This window comes from Lissotriton vulgaris, chromosome 5 (assembly GCF_964263255.1).
Source record: "Lissotriton vulgaris chromosome 5, aLisVul1.2, whole genome shotgun sequence".
Taxonomy (NCBI): domain Eukaryota; kingdom Metazoa; phylum Chordata; class Amphibia; order Caudata; family Salamandridae; genus Lissotriton; species Lissotriton vulgaris.
Genome location: NC_141693.1, coordinates 1,866,397,392 through 1,866,415,045, shown reverse-complemented (window position 1 = coordinate 1,866,415,045; position 17,654 = coordinate 1,866,397,392). Strand labels below are relative to the sequence as shown.

Genomic DNA, 17,654 nt, shown 5'->3' with positions numbered 1-17,654 from the left:
GTCGAGGATGAGTCTGGCTGAGGCGTTCTGGATCCGCTGGAGTCTCTTCTGGAGCTTGGCGGTGGTACCGGCGTAGAGGGCGTTGCCGTAGTCCAGTCGGCTGGTGACGAGGGCCTGGGTGACGGTCTTCCTGGTCTCGGTGGGGATCCACCAGAAGATCTTCCGTAGCATGCGTAGGATGTTGAAGCATGCCGAGGAGACGTTGTTGACTTGCCTGGTCATGGAGAGGGAGGAGTCCAGGATGAAGCCCAGGTTGCGTGCATGGTCTGTCGGTTTGGGTGCGGTGCCCAGGGCGGGAGGCCACCAGGAGTCGTCCCAGGCGGAGGGAGAGGAGCCCAGGATGAGGACCTCCGTCTTGTCCGAGTTCAGTTTCAGGCGGCTGGTCGTCATCCACTCGGCTACCTCTTTCATCCCTTCGTGCAGGTTGGCTCTGGCGGCGGCGGGGTTGTTGGTCAGGGAGAGGATCAGCTGGGTGTCGTCGGCGTAGGAGATTATGCTGAGGTTGTGTTTGCGTACGATGGCCGCGAGGGGGCTCATGTAGACGTTGAAGAGGGTGGGGCTCAGAGATGATCCTTGGGGGACGCCGCAGATGACTTCGGTGGCCTCTGACTTGTACGGTGGTAGGCGGACTCTCTGTGTTCTCCCGTCGAGGAAGGAGATGATCCATTCCAGCGCCTTGTCCTGGATTCCGACGTTGCTGAGGCGCCGTACTAGGGTGCGGTGGCAGACCGTGTCGAATGCCGCGGAGAGGTCTAGGAGGATGAGGGCCGCTGTTTCTCCGTTGTCCATCAGGGCTCGGATGTCATCGGTGGCGGCGATGAGGGCGGTCTCGGTGCTGTGGTTGGCTCGGAAGCCGGACTGTGAGGGGTCGAGGGATCCGTTCGTCTCGAGGAAAGCGGCCATCTGCTTGTTGACGGTCTTCTCGATGACTTTGGCTGGAAACGGGAGGAGCGAGATGGGGCGGTAATTCTTGAGGTCGGTGGGGTCCGCTGTTGGTTTCTTGAGTAGAGCGCTGAGTTCGGCGTGTTTCCAGCTCTCGGGGAAGATGGTGGTGTCGAAGGATGTGTTGATGATGTCTCGCAGGTGGGGTGCGATGACAGCGTCGGCCTTGTTGAAGACGTGGTGAGGGCAGGGGTCGGTCGGTGATCCGGAGTGGATGGAGTTCATCGTGCGGATGGTGTCTTCGGTGCTGATCGGGGTCCAGGCGTGGAGGGTGGTGGTGGGGGGTGGTTGTTCGGTCATGGTGTGCGTTGGTTGGTTGTTGAAGCTGTTGTGTATGTCCGCGATCTTGTTGTGGAAGTATGAAGCCAGGGAGTTGCAGAGGTCTTGCGATGGGGTGATGTCGTTGTTTCCTGCGCTGGGGTTGGAAAGCTCTTTGACGATGTTGAAGAGTTCCTTGCAGTTGTGTGCGTTGTTGTCCAACCGGTCCTTGAATGCTGTTTTCTTGGCGGCGCGGATCAGCTGGTGGTGTTTCCGGGTGGCAAGTTTGAAGGAGGTCCTGTTGTCCGGTGTCGGTTCCCTTCTCCAGACTTTCTCGAGGGCTCGGCAGTTCTTCTTGGAGCTCTTGAGTTCGTCGGTGAACCATGGGGCTTTCTTGCTGCCGGGTCTGCTGGGCGGGGTCCTCAGTGGGGCGAGTTCGTCCGCGCAGTTGCTGATCCACTTCGTGAGGTTGTCGGCGGCCTGGCTGGGGTTCGCTGAGCTGGCAGGAGGGTGCTGGCTCAGGGAGGTGGCGAGCTGGTCTGCTGTGATCTTGTTCCAGCTTCTGCGGGCGGCCTGTTGCTGGTGGTGGTGGGTCGTTGTTTTCTTGAAGGTGAAGTGGACGCAGCTGTGGTCCGTCCATTGAAGCTCTGTGGCGTGGCTGAAGTCGATGTCCTTGCTGGATGAGAAGACAGCGTCGAGTGTGTGTCCGGCGAGGTGGGTGGGGGTGGACACCAGTTGCTTGAGTCCCAGGTTGGCGAGGTTGTCGAGCAGGGTGCTGGTGTTGCGGTCGTTGTTGTTCTCCAGATGGAAGTTGAGGTCTCCCAGGAGGATGTAGTCAGCGGAGGGGAGGGCATGTGGGCTGACGAAGTCGGCGATGTCCTCGCTGAATTGTGTGCGTGGTCCAGGGGGTCGGTAGATCAGGGTGCCTCTGAGGGTGGTGTTCGGGTTGGTGTGGATCTGGAAATGCAGGTGTTCGGCGGTGGTCAGGGAGTTGTCGGTGCTGGTCGTGAGACGGATGGTGCTCCTGTGGATGATGGTGATGCCTCCTCCCATCTGGTTGGCGTTTCGGTCCCTCCGGACGATCTTGTAGCCCTCTGGGATGGCGATGGCGATGTCGGGAGCTGAAGAGGCGTTCATCCAGGTCTCCGTGAGGAAGGCAACGTCTGGAGCTGTGGTGTCGAGGAGGTTCCAGAGTTCGATGGCATGTCTGTGGACGGAGCGGGTGTTGAGCAGGATGCACTTGAGGTGGGTGCTGCTGGTGTTCGGCTTGGTGGGTGCTGGTGCGAGGCAGGTCCGGATGCAGGTGAACTTGCAGGCGTGGCAGCTGAAGGGTCCGTGGGTACGTCGTGGAGAGGCTTGATGGCATTCTGGGAGTCGGCCGGTGTTGAGAGCGGTGAGGGTGGCGGCGGAGTACGTCAGGTGGGTCGGTCGGGGTCTTCGTGGACCCCAATGTCCTGCCAGCGGTTATTTCCAAATCACACCTCTCTAAATGGGAAGCCATTTTAATCCCTTCATTTAATCAATGCTTCTCGTGTTACATTACCCCAGACAGTTGGAGAGGGTCCTTGTTGGTCCTCATCCATAAAAATGAGGACAGTAATTGCCTTGCAAATTTTAGATTTTTTGCCCCTTTGGACGTAGAAGGGAAATGTTTTGCTAAGCTTCTTAATGATGGGCTGGAAACGTGAGCCCGGAAGAAGCAATTAATCCTATTTTTCCAGACAGGGTTTCAAAAAGGCTGTAGCACCAAGGACAATCTCTTTTGCCTCTCCAGCCTGATTAGGGATTCAATGGAAAAAAGGGGAAGCTGCTGTACACAGCATTCATCAACTTCACCAATGCCTTCGATAGTGTGGCGAGGTATGTCTTGTAGGAGAAACTGCAGAATTGGGGAAGCCGACATGAGCTTCTAAAGGTGATAGTCGCTCCTAACAGGGACACTTTTGAGTGAGGGTTAGAGTTTCTCTAACATGGGCAGCCTCAAAAAAGATTGTCACTAATAGAGGCTTGACGCAAGGCTGTATCCTCGTGGCACTATTGTTCAATCTGTATGTAGCAGACCTTCTGGACACCCTGGCATCAGTCCCAGCCTTTCATACTAAATTTGCCATTCCAAAATGGCAGGAGCTGCAGTACGTGGACGACACTGTGCTATTGGATCAAGCGCAAGTGGGGCTGCAAAGATCATTGGACGCACTGGGGCAGTTTTGCAACGAAAACAGAATGGAAATAAACTTTGCTAAAACCAAGTTGGTGATCTTTGGTCGAAAACTACTTAAAATGGGCTCCATGACCTTGAATAACATGAAGGTTGAGAGAGTATCAGCATGCAAATACCTGGGGATATGGGTGGATGAAACAGGGCATGAGGTCACCCACCTGAATGTCTAAAAAATACTGCTTGATCACTAACTGGGGTTTTCCCAAAATTATACAAGTGCCTGTCCTGACCTATTTGCAGTAAGGCGAGTGATCATCAGCAAATTAATATCCACAATATCATTCGACGCTATGGAAATCTCCTTTCTTGGTTGGACAGGGAACAATGCACCTGGTACTGGCAAATTTACCATCTACCTTCATGTACTGGGTCAGATCAAATTTGGCTCAAATGTAATCCCCTGAGTCAAACACTCTTGCTTTTGGCCAGATTTTTTTACTTACTGTAACAAAGCGAAGATGGCTATTGATGTATCCCGTAAGAGCTTAATATGGCTAAAAAAAACGCGTGATGAGTCAGTCTGGAACACTCGCCTCGATTAGGCTCAGCACCATTCGGATGTAGGTGATCTGTGGGAAGCTCCTCTACCCTTTGATCTTTTTGCGAGAGCTGTAACCTAAAAAGTGAAAATCATCTCTGCACTGGCTGTCTGGAAGATTCAACAAAACGTGCTCATGGCAACTGGGCATGCAAACTCTACGACCTGTTTCAACTGCCTGCATAACTTCATCTCTCACAAAGCTTCAGAAACAATAGCAAATGTGACCTCGATTTGGCCTGATTCCATTAAAAGGATACAAATACAGGGGCACCTGCATTCTGATCCAAAAAAGTGCCCCATTCCTTCAACATGCTTACCATGCAGACCCGAATGGCTTATACCTATTATTGTAAGTTACTTTAGCAGACAAGAATGTCCTATTGGTAGACATATACAGTCCCAATGTCGATGACCCCGACTTTTTCAAGGACTTATTTACCCAGATGGATAGTTTTGAGGCAGGCCCCTTAATGGGCGGAGGTGACCTCAACATGCCACATTGCCTACGGGCGGACTCGCCTAGTACGCACCCCATCGATAAACCTCGGGCAAGAGGAATATTCAGTCAAATCACTGACACTAAGCATGAGCGTGAAATCCGTTACGCTCGCGGATTTTGCGGATTTTCGGGAAATCCGCAATCCGCGAATTTTGCGGATTTCCCGCAAAATCCGCAAAAAAAAATCTGCGAACGTAACGGGTTCAAAAGTTGAACCCACACTCATTTAACTATTTTACAAAGGCGCCAGCAAGCTGCCAGCGCCGTTGTAAAATAGTTACAAAGTTAGCTTGCACAGGAACCACTAGATAAAACGAAGCAGGTGCTTCCTGTGCAAGCTAACTTTGTAACTATTTTACAACGGCGCTGGCAGCTTGCTGGCGCCATTGTAAAATAGTTACAGGGCAGCACAGCCTTACAGGTCACTCAAGGGACCCCTGCGCCCTTCAGGGCGATTGCATAGTAACACACACATGGTCGCTCGAACTAGTTAATGCTCAAATTCAGTGACTCATTCATTAGCCCAAAAACAATCACGAGCGTCTTCGAGGCTGGACAGGTGTGCCTCTTCCCAAATCTACCGTGGAAAATCAGCTGTGATGCTGGGTAGAGGCCTTTGCATCCTTGACTTTCATGAGCGCAATCCCCGTGCTGTTCCTGTGACCAGGAGCTTCTTTCTCTTCGTGTTCGCATGGGTTGCTGCAAGTTCGCACGCGTTTTGTACAATTTCGCAATTTGCGAAATTGTCCAAAACGCGTGCGAACTTGCAGAAACCCGTGCGAACATAAAAAAAAAAATCTGCACGAATTCGCGGTTTTTGCGGATTTTGGCAATCCGCAAATCCGCAAATCCGCAAATTCGCGGATTGCCAATCCGCAAAATCCGCTCATACCTAACTGACACATATTTTGTGTTAGATGCCTGGCGCACTCGCCAGCCGCATACACCTGACTACACGTTTTACTGCTCCCCCCATTCTATTTGGACCCGGCTAGAATACTGGTTCTTATTGGCGAATGCCCATCTGTGGGCCTCTGATGTTGCAGTCGTCCCCCGGACATTATCAGATCATAGTCCTGTCCTGCCTATATTAGAGATCCCATATGACTGTCCAGCTGCGTATAGCTGGCGTTTTTTGGAGACGCTCTACAAGACCCTGTATTTCGTAGTGAACTACTGACTGCCATCACTGAATACTTTACATACAGCACAGGTATTTTGCCCTCGCAGGCCACCCTATGGAAGGCCTTGAAGGCATACATTTGCGTGATATGCATCTCTAAGCACGTAGGTATACTACGCGATATCCACACCCAACTACAATGTGTCGAGAATGCACTGCGAGACCTGGAGCAGACAACCACGGTGTGGCGCCGTGGCCAGGGCGACTGAAGCTGGGCGCTTGGGATCACGGTTCAATCCCCGGCTCCGGTGGCAGGGGTCTGCCAGGCACCATGCGACTCTGGGCAATAGCTTACTTAATCTTCCCAACGGCCACCAGCGCCGAGATACCCCTTCGGGGGTGATTCATGCGCAATACAAGAACTGGATTTAACCACGGACAATAATGTTACTTGACTGCACTAGCGGTCAGACCTACTGGCAGAGTTTTGGGACTTGGCAGACAGAGCGAAGGAGAGGGACCCAGCTGAACCAGGTCCTGTTTTTTACGCAGGGCTAGGGAACAAAACTACATTGCTGAGCTTTTCTCCAAAACAGGAGATGCCACCATAGGCGGGGAAAATATCCTGAACTAGTTCAAACAGTATCATCGGGACCTGTATGCAACACGTGTTGCAGACAACCCCTCTGGGATCACCTCGTTTCTTGAGGAGATCATGATGGTTTGGTTATTGAATGGCCAACAGAAATTTGTCAGCGAGCCCCTTACCTTTGAGGAGGTGACACAAGCTATCACTGCTCGAGATGTGGCCAAGACGCTGGGGTTGGACAGTCTAACTGGAGCCTTTTATAAAGCTTATAACGCTTTTAAGCAACAGCTGGCCCGGCAACTCCTCGCACTATACAATGAGCCATTAAAAACTGGCGAGCTACCACCACGCAAGGTAGTCCATACGGTACTGTTAAAACCGGGTAAATACCCAAGCTGATGCGCCTCATATCAGCCTCCATTCCTGCTAAATTTAGATATTAAAATCTTGGCAAAGATACTCGCCACTAAACTCGCCTTATTAATAGAACAGATCATCTCACCAGCCCAATGTGCCTTCGTACCACATCGATCAACCTCACTAAACCTCCGCACAAAGTTCCACCTACCACACCGGCGGTCGTGGCTCTGTTGGATGTAGAGAAGGCATGCAACTCATTTGAGTGGACTTTTCTGCACGCCATCCTCTGTGATTTGCAGGACCTGTCTTGGAAGTTGGGGCTGGACTGTTCCCATAAGGAACAAGGTCAAGACTGATTTGCATATGGATGGGACCAAACTGGGGTGGCGTGGTGAGGAAAAGAATGATGGATTAAACCCAGATTCTTGTTACGGGGGTGAATGTTTGCATTGTTCAACATTCCGTCCATCAATAGTTTCTTTTGCATTTGTTGCCCCAAGTGGAAAGGGTATGCCCATACATCTGTCCGGTGCTCCCTGTACCACTGGATTTAAGCTAGCCTGGTTGATGAAGGGTGATGCCCCGAAACTGGTCCCAAGATGCCTGTTTTTAGTCCAGGAAGGACCTGGCTTGGCATTTCGGACTAGACTGTTCCCATAAGGAACAGGGTCAAGACTGATTTGCATATCACTGGGTCCAAACTGGGGTGGCATGGTGAGCAAAAGAATGATGGATTAAACCCAGATCCTTATGACTGGAGGCGAATGTTTGCATTGTTCAGCATTCTGACAATCAATTGTTTCTTTTGCATTTATCGCCCCAACTGAGAAGGGTATGCCTAGATGTGGGTGCCGTGCTCACTGCACCACTGGATTCAAGCTAGCCTGGCTGATGAGAGGTGATGCCCCAAAACCGGACCTAGGATGCTTGTTTATGGTCCAGGGAGGACCTGTTTTGACAGTTTGGGCAGGACTGTTCCCATAAGGAAAAGGGTGAACACAGATTTGCTTATGGCTGTGTCCAAACTGGGGTGGCGTCGTGAGCAAAAGAATGAGGGTTTTATACCCAGATCCTTGTGACTGGGGGCAAATGTTTGCATTGTTCAGGAACTATTCCCTTTTAGAAAAGCGATTAAGACCTGGCTATTTCCTTTATTTTAGTTTCCGCCACAGTGTACGCACTCCTACTCCTTGAGTTGTTTCAGCGCCAGGATGCCTGCTAGGCGATAGTGCGCTTTATAAGTTCCATAAAATAAATAAATAAATAAATAAATACATTTTTGGCATGGCATTTAGGACTGCACTGTTCCCATAATGAACAGGGTCAAGACTGATTTGCATATGGCTAGGTCCAAATTTGGGTGGCGTGGTGGGCAAAAGAATGATGGATTAAACCCAGATCCTTATGACTGGGGTGAATGTTTGCATTGTTCAGCATTCTGTTCATCAATTGTTTCTTTTGCAGTCCTGAGTATATTGGGCATACTCCCCCATCCCTTGCATTATTCATGCTTTTACATACCAAACCTACAGCCTGCATTCACGTAAATAGCTCACTCACAAATGCTTTTCCTATACTCCGAGGCACTAGACAGGGGTGCCTGCTGTCACCTCTCTTTTTTATATAGCCACGATGGACCCACTGGTCCATTTGTTACAGTACAGCAACATACACCGCAGCTTACAACTAACATACGGTCCCCTACTGCTTTGTCTATATGTGGACGACATCCTGCTTTTCACCAGGCACCCGCAGGACAAAATACCCTCAATCACGCAAGTAATAGCGAGATATGGAGACCTCTCAGGTCTCCGCATCAATTGAGCCAAGTAAGAGCTTGACAGATGCAACTCAAGCACCACCGGGAGGCTCCCCCTACCGATGGGCTGAAGATGGTACCAAATACCTGGGTATTCATCTTCACGGAAACAGGGATAATATCGTACAATGCAATTATGGCCCAGCTATGACCACCCTTACTGCACAAGTGGATATTTATTTATTTATTTATTTATTTATGGGTTTCTATAGCGCTGGAATCGACTCCAACCGGAGTATCTCTGCGCTGTGATACCAAATAGAGTCCAACAAATATGCAGATGAGGGATGAGGTCTAGATTTTATCAGTGAACAGCAGAATTTTCAGTTGCTTCCTGAACTTTAAGTGATAGATGGATCAGACTGCCCCATTCCATGGCGGGACGAGTGGCCATTATTAAGATGATTGTACTACCCAAGTTTCTATAGTTATTCACAAACATCCCTCTTTCACTACCACAAATAGTTTTTTGTACTATGCGCGGTACCCTTCAATGCCTGGTATGGGTGGGAGGTCAACCATGAGTTCGCTGGGACACCCTCACTCTCCCTCATGAACGAGGGGGCCTTGGAGTTCCAGATTTTTGCTTTTATTATCTAGCCGCTCAATGATATTACACTTACCTGCAGTACCACCCTGATGCCTGCATCCCATACACCCGCCCTCTGTGCCCACAACTGGAAGGACTATTGCATTCACAGATTATGACCAAGGGGATACCAATGGAGGTCTGGAATGTCCAGATTGTCTCTACAACATGCTGGGCATGGCGCAGGCGGCGACTATTGCTGGGTGGGTGTTCTCTCTATTCCAGTGCTCTACCCCTGCTTGACAATCCATATCTCCTGCTTACACAGGAAGCACTGTTTAAACGTACACTAAACCAGCACTCATTGCCCACCATTGGTGACCTATTCTCCAGCGGCCATGTTCTGCACCTGACAGATACTGCTTCGCCACAAGATATCCCCCACATGGATCTCTTTATTTTCAGGAGACTCCATACCTTCCTACCTGCTCCCACCTGACAATTTTCCGCCCTTCTTAATGGTGGTTACGGCTACAGTAGTAGGTCCTATTACATCCAGGCTCTATCATTCATGTATGACCCTGAGACAGGACACTACCACACAGGTGCGTGGGGTGTGGGAGCTGGGGATACCACTCATAGACCGGATTTGGAACTACTGCTGTGTGCAAAAAGAGCGTATCTCTATCAATCAGAGACACAGGCTATTACACTTCAAATACCTACACCGATATTACCTCTCACCAGTAGATATCGCTAAATTTGACCACACCAGATCCGACAGATGCCTGAAATGCAACGCTCCTGGATCAGATTTCGTTCATTTAACCTGGACATGCCTGGTGGTGGATTGCTATTGAGTGGCAATATATATGCATATATCCACCATGACCGAACATACTATGACGTCAGACCCCCGGGTTGCCCCGCTGGGCCATACACAAAATGTACCCTCCTCATCCCCCCGCCTGGCTTCCATGGCATTGTTACTAGGCAAAAGGGAGGTAGCATTATGCTGGGGAAGTGCAAGACCACACACCCCTTCAGATTGGCTGGAGAGTATGAGCCGCCACGAGAGCCCCCTACATCAAGCGCCCAAAGATATTTGGATGCCCTTCCGTACATATCTCTACACCCTAACACAAGACACTACTGATCAGCCCCGTCCTTCAACCCACCCGCTGATGGGCAACTCCTTCCCTGTCAAGCCTTCTGTGGGTCAGGCCTACATCCATCAGCCCTGCTATATAACTACAGTATGAGATGGCTAAACATCATGGGTTGATAATAATTTTCTGAGACTCTGGTGTGATCAGTTGATGCCATGCAATTGTCAAATGTATATTTGTTTGAATTTAAAGTTCAATAAAGACAATAAAAAATACAACAGACTCAAAGGATTCATGGATTTTGTAGCCTGCTTATGTAACTATCCCACAGAATCAGGTACCCATATTGTGTATCTGTGGAAAGCTCTCCCAGCTGAGAAAAGTTTGGTTAAGGCTAATGTTCAGAATCCTTAACAGCCGCTCTAGTAACAAGGTGTTAGAAACTTGTTTAAAGGAATAGCCCATGCAATTAACCTCAAGATTTTTGAAATTTTTGATGACAACAAGTACCTTGGGGATAATACCCAATCCCCATGTATGTGGCAGTGAGGGCTAAATTACAGCAGCACTGTTTTACATTGTTGATTCTCAGAACTGTGTGATCTCCTTCTGGCGAACTATGGGCAAACTGGGTCAAATTTTAATTTCCCTTAGTGAATGGCAGAGCTGAAGCGCAAATCTTAGCCTTCCCATGCTTCATATTTTATTTGGCATCCTACTTTTAATGCATTACACGTTTTTAGTTTTAGTCTGAAAGAATGTGGATTCTATATCTATCCCCAGAACCTTTTGAGCCACGATTGAGGCTCCTCCTCCTTACTGTTTTGCATTGATTATTGTTGATTTTTAATTGATTATAACCTTTTGTTTACATGTGTCTGCATGATTATGTTTTGTCTCGATTATGGCAATGAATTTTTATTAATCGCCTCAAATAAAATCTAATCCAATCTGTAGCTTGTAAATTCACAACTGGGGTAGATTAATGTAGACCGTCAACAAATGCTCCCTCAGGATGTGCCTGAATGCCGCGACAGAAACACAGTAACAAAAGTTCAGACGCAGAAAGAATTGCTAGGGGCAAAAAGAAAAAATATAATCGTAAAGCCCCCCAGTTTGGGCGGATTGGAATTGACTGAGCCCAAAGTAGGTGTTAGATCAGATAAGCATAGATTAAATAATGTTGGTGCAAAGACACAGCCCTGCTTTAGTCCTTCAATGTTTTTTTATTGGCCTAGACAAGTGAAACCTGTCTCAGATTTTTATTCTGACCCATGTTTCTTGGTGCAGTAATTCCAGGACCTTCAGCAGACCACCTGGGTTGTTAAGGCGGGTCAGTTTCCACCAAAGCTTTCACCTGTCGCCCTATTGAATGCAGACTTATAGTAAATAAAGCCCAGGTATTTTGGTTGGCTTGCTAGCAGATGGCTTATTTAGGCACACTTAATCCCTCTGTGTGTGAGCCTCAGACGTATTCACAAAGTACCAACTGCCAACTACACCCAGTCATGTGACCCAGTAGACTCTGCAGGCACCAAATAGCAAGGGCAGGAAAATGCCAACTTTCCAAATGTGGCATTTCCAGAATTGTGGTTTGAAATATGACTTCACCATTAAAAAGGATTTCTAAATACAATGGCATGGATACTAAACATGCACTGTGCATCTATCCCCAATCAAAAGCTAGCACATACTAAATCTAATGAGGCAACCCAATGTAATCCCTTGGGACAGGTAGGCCTCACAATAATGAAAAATGAATTTAGGAGTTTTTCAGTATCAGGACTTGTAAAACGAGAAAGTACATGTACAACATTTTACCTACAATGCACCCTGCCCTGTAAGCTACCTATTGCCTGCCTTACATGTGGCTTTCAAGAACTTTAACACAGGTTAGCAGTGGGAAAGTCCAAAGAGTCCAAAGGCCAACAAAAGGTGGTGGGATAAAGGCAAAAGGTTTGGAAGTGACCCTGCAGTGAGGGTCAAGTCTAACAGTGATACGTTTTTCTGGCTTGGTTCTTCTCAGTGCTTTGTTGCTTATTTTCTACATCAGGGGCGGCCTTAGGCATGTGCAAGCTGTGCACCTGCACAGGGCCACCAAACCCCAGGGGCCACCACGCCAATATATATCCTTAATATAATCAGGATGGATACATATTTGCGTGGCGGCCCCTGGCAGGTATTTGGCGGCCTCCGGTTCTGTTCGTCTTCCAAACACCCTGACCTCCCCCTCTTCACTGGCCTCCGCGCCCGCGTTCTTCCTGGTTCATGATTGGCTTCTTTTTTTCCCTACCCACTGCTGGCCCGCTGGTACCTTCCTGAGCTCCAGGGGGCTCTGCCGCACCCGGACCCCCTCTTCAGGGGCCCCCTACCTACGCTCCCTGCCCTGGGCCGCCATGAGCCTAAAGCCGCCCCTGTCTACATGATAGACTGGCTGCGCCCAATAGTAATATCATAAAGTAATTTGAAGTGGAATGTTTGATACCTGTTCCACCAGTAAGTACTGAATAGTCATAGTCTGATGCTTTTCACGCCTCTTGACCCTTGGCAGTGTCCACTGCCTATCCAACCTGAGATATATAACATCAGAGGCCTTTGTAGTAAACCATACTAAGTCATCCTGGTTGTCCTTTGGAAACTTTTTCAAAGCACATTTTAATAAACATATATATCTTTAATTCATTGTTGTTTTTTAGGTACTATGACCATAATGCTAACATTACCCAGCTGATGGCATTTCAATCAGTAGGGCGGGAACAGCCACCAGTTCTTTGTTGGCTTCACTCCATCTGTTGCATTTACATCTCAGTTGATTTGTTCTGATCTGTTTCCTCTTATCTGGCTTCTGCAGAAAGATTGCACATCATATGCAGCAGAGCATAGATCCAGCACAGCGGGTTGTGAAACCTCCTTGCTATATTTAAAAGGAAAGTTTCCAACAGCTGCACAGGAGCATCTCCCAAGGGGCAGGTTTTGGTGGTGATGGCGGCACAGAAGAAAAGGAATTGTTTTGTGTCACAAACATTGATGGTGTGTACATCTGCTCCCTGCCCTGGTGCTCCTGAGAGGACATTGCTTAAAGTTTTAGTCTCAGTTCGACATCAACCTGCATAAAGTTACAGGACAGTGCTAGCCTATAGGTGTGTGAAAGGAGTATGGAAGTATAAGGTGCCATCTCATTGTGGGGGATTGCTGTGCCAAGGCAGGGCTCTGATTGAATGTGAGCATTATGTGGAAGTGTTGGATTGTGGTGTGGAGGTAGAGGATATCTATGTGGAGTTGGGAAACTGTAATGGGATAAGTGATAGTTGTGGGAAAGTAAAGGAATCGGAGGTGAGGTAGAACAGTATGGGGAATCTGAGATCTGGTTGTAGTAGTAGAAAAGTGTTGCAGAGTCCTGATGAGTGCTGTAGAAGTAGGATATGCTGGTTTATTGTGTGTGCAAGTCACATCTTGCCTTCCTTCATTTACGTGATATTAACATTCCTCTTCCTCTCTCTTCCCCATTGGTTATATATAGCTATTTCCAACCATGTGAAGGATGAGTACCGAGCAGAAGAAGAGGACATTCTGAAAGAAGATCCAATGGAGAACGGGGAAGACCTTTCATACCACTATGGACACCGTGAATATGAACGCACAGAGATCGAGAGGCATGCTGTCGGATATGAGAGTGGAAGGGTGCTCGGCGGGAAGCTGTCCTGTGATGTCTGTGGATTGCCTTGTGTCAGCATGAACGTCCTGATGGTGCACAAAAGGAGTCATACTGGTAAGTGACCAGACGCGAGCCACCAGCCAGTAAGACACTTGGGATATATACAAATCTGTATACATGGCAAACAACACAGCTGGAGTTACATGGATATGTGGGTCAGAAACATGTCTGGAGTCATACTAGATAGTAACACAGGTGGGTTTACCTGAACTAGTAAAGCAGCTGTGGCTAGACAGCCTCTAGATTCACCTGAAAGTACATGGGATAGCAAAAACCGGCCTGGAATATACACAGAACACATTTGCAGGGCAGAGATCTTAGCTTTGCTGGAAATTGATCTACCTTTTTCAGGCCACTCAGCCATTCATGAGATTTTGAGCCAATTACTAGGGGCACAGCATGTCGAATGTCCGGCTCCATAAAGGACAAGGACAACATGCAGGGAAACTTTTTTTGCGTGTACCATTTAAATTGCACTCACGATGTACATTGCTTCTCAGCTACACATTGTATATATAATCTCTCTCTCTCTCTCTCTCTCTCTCTCTCTCTCTCTCTCTCTCTCTCTGTCTCTAACAAATACACACACACTCTCACACACACACCCCACACACACAAATGCACAAAAACACACCGCATACCCACACAGGTCTAGTAAGCCTCCTCCACAGCCCACCTTTAACAGAGGAGAATAGGCCTGTAGAGATGACAATGGAATCATCTGCTACAGTTGCTCTTCCCATATCCTCATTTCAGGGGACAATGAACCCCTTCAGCTGCGGGTGGAAATACACTTTTGGTGAACTCCCCTGGGTTGCAAATAAGGGTGTTCTGCTGTAGGACCATAGTAAAACATTTGCTGTCTCCAGTGGACTCAAAGTATGTTATAGTGCATCTGAATTCATAAAAGTAAATGCTAACCTTGTGATAACCCAGAAGGTTGGTATAACAGGTTGGACACTCACCTTGCAATATAAGGCCATAACATACCTATGTGCACATATCTTGAGATACAGAGGCTAATCTGAGCCTGGGAATATAAAGACTGTTTATGCTCATTGGGATTTGCAGGCTAGCAATGCACCTACATAAATGCATACTAATGATACATCTATGGAGACATCGGCTGGTAGAGCAAGTGACAGAATATGAACTGCTCACACCACTGAGTAGTTGAGGCTCATCTCACACATGGGAATAGATGGACTTGTGACATACCTGTGACACAGAGGCAAATACTACACCTGAGGATAGTTGATAAGTTAACCCACCTCGGTAAATACAGGTAGATGCTGCACTGGAATATATCTACATTTTTGTCACTTACCTAAGAGCTAATGGATTCCCAGGGAATGTCCGGATCCCTTCAGCAGCAAGCAGGCCGTAATTCGGATGGTGCTCACATTACTGATTCCAGAATACAAGCACACTTCTGAATTTTTCTGGTGTACTCCATCTGTGACTTCCTGCTAGACTCCACTGTGTGTAACCCATTCCGTGTAAACGAATTTTGTATTTAGCTGGGTCTTGAGTAGTGCGTTCTTGACCATATTCAGGGGTGTCACATTGCTTAAAATAATGCAAAAAACAAGCTATAAACTGATGGAATCTATCAACGGATTAGAACAAAACCCTCGATTTCTGTATCATAAAAGATGTGTAATAGTTATACACAACACACGTCAATGGGAGTGCACCTGCCATGTGTTGCACATGGTCGGTGCAAACCTTTAAAACGCATCCGGCACAGGTCTGTGCACACCTTGGGTGTTTTTGCAGGGGTTTCATGACAAGAGTTTTGCACATGGCAGAGCACAGCGGACATTAAATGCTGATGTGTAAAATATTTTTTTTGTTTGCCATAGACAAAAACTCAAAATTGATCCATGATCAGGATATCAGTTGGAGATTTACTCTGCTCAAAGATAACTGAAATGTGTATCTTCACATAGGCCACTTGAGAGGCCATTGAAACCCCCCAATTTTTAAGTGGGGAGCCTGTGTTCACGGATATTTGCATATTTTATAGGTTCTCATGCATTGAATTCTCCAGCATTAGATCTGTCATCGATTCACATGCCCCAAATGTTATGATGTTTTGTAAAGCGTACACCTACCAGAAAGGTGTCTTGGTGTTGTGTCTAAGAGAGTGTCACATCACGGCAAAAGAAAAATCCCATCAATTGACAGCAGGGAATACCCAAGTTTTTAGGAGCTTTCTGAAGCTAAGCAGGTTTGTCTGCGCTCTCACGTGAGCAGGTAGAACATTCCACCCATCACAGATATTGTAGGAGAAGCTTTTTTCTCCCCAGGTGGCTTTCTTCATGCAGGGATCCATCCCCTTATTAGCAGTTGGAGATCAGAGGTTGCATGAAGGTAGGTACCAGTTGATCTTAGATTGTAAGGAGAAAGGGCCAATTTTGTAAAATGCCCCATGGGCCAAGCACAAGGCTTTACATTTTATCCGCTCTTTAATGGGCAGCCAGTGGAGATTGTAAATGCTCTGAGAGATGGAGCTAAACTTAGGGAGATTTAACAGGATACGGGCCACTGTACTCTGCAGCATTTTAAGTTTATTAAGGACTAGCAGCCCGCCCCAGCGTTGCCTGGGGCAGAAAGGGGCTGGGGGCAGTACACCCGCTCCCGCCCCGACCCCCTCCCGTACCGACTCTCTCCCGCCCGACTCACTCGCGCCCCCTCCAGCCCAGACTGACTCGCGCCCCCCTCCAGCCCAGACTCACTCGCGCCCCCCTCCCGCCCAAACTCACTCGCTCACCCCTTCCGCCCTGACATTTTCATTTACTGCTGCCTCCTTACCTGCGCCGCCTCCTCACTGCACAGCCGCTCGTCACTGCACCGCCCTCCTCCTTGTCGTCATCACGCACGTCGCGTCGTGTCCAGCGCTAGGTCCCGGCCGGCACTACTTTCAGGGGACTACTTTGTTTACAAACGTAATTTTTTTAATTTACTTTTTTTTTATTTATATAGCCTACGTCCATCTACACACCCTGACGTTTTCATAGATTTATCAGGTGTGTAGATTGGCGCTGTGGTTCCCGAGTTTACCTAGCCAAAAGGTGCAAGTTCTCTCTTTATAATAGTAGTATAGATATTCTGTTGTGAGTTACAGTAATCCAGTTTTCAAATTACAAGGGCAGAGATGACTGTTTTCTTTGTTTCTAAAGGAAGTAATAGAAGGATTTAAGACATTTAAAGTGAAAAAACAAGCAGAGGCGACCTGGTTTACATGATCGGAAAAAATAAACTTGATGTGAAAAATGACACCCAGATTCCTAACTTTGTGAACTGGTATTGGAGGGGGGAGCCCAACTGCGAGGGCCACCAAACTGAGCTCCAAAAAGAAGTATAATTGTCGAAAAGCATCACCTCTGTTTTTTCTGAATTTATTTACAGGCAGTTCTCCTGCATCCATTCTACCATATCCTTCATATAACAATTTCATCTGGAGCCAGCTATCTCATTGTCCGAAGAGATTGACACCACAATTTGGGTGTCATCCGCAAGAGAGAGGAATACAAACCCATGAGATCTAATCAGCTTTATGAGGGGAGTGATATAAGTATTAAAGAGGGTTGGGCTCAATGATGACCCTTGGGGGGACCCCACAGGGCAATGAATAGGAGTCAGAAGAAATGTTACCAAGATTCAACCTCTGCTCTCGGTTAGACAGAAATTATTTTAATTGGCTTAGAGCTTGGTCAGCAACGTGGTCAACCGTGTTGAACACAGTCAAAAGATCTAACAATTTCAAGGCTGCTTTTCCACCGTTGTTGACTTTAGCTCTGATTTCCTCTGGCACCCCAAGAAGAGCCGATTCTGTGGAGTGATTTGGTCTGAAACCATGTTGCACTGGATCAAAGGGGATTCTAGAATTCAGAAAGGCCATAATCTCCAGATTTAGAGATTTTTACAGAATCTTTGCTGGCAG

General features: G+C 47.8%; 1 protein-coding gene across 1 annotated transcript in view; it reads left to right on the top strand.

The window, feature by feature from the left end:
- IKZF3 (IKAROS family zinc finger 3) overlaps positions 1-17,654 on the top strand; it is a 262,154-nt gene that overhangs the window by 88,005 nt on the left and 156,495 nt on the right. The window contains exon 3 of the mRNA XM_086924363.1: positions 13,511-13,759. Within this exon, the coding sequence (XP_086780489.1) occupies positions 13,511-13,759 (249 nt within the window). The remainder of the gene's footprint in view (positions 1-13,510; positions 13,760-17,654) is intronic.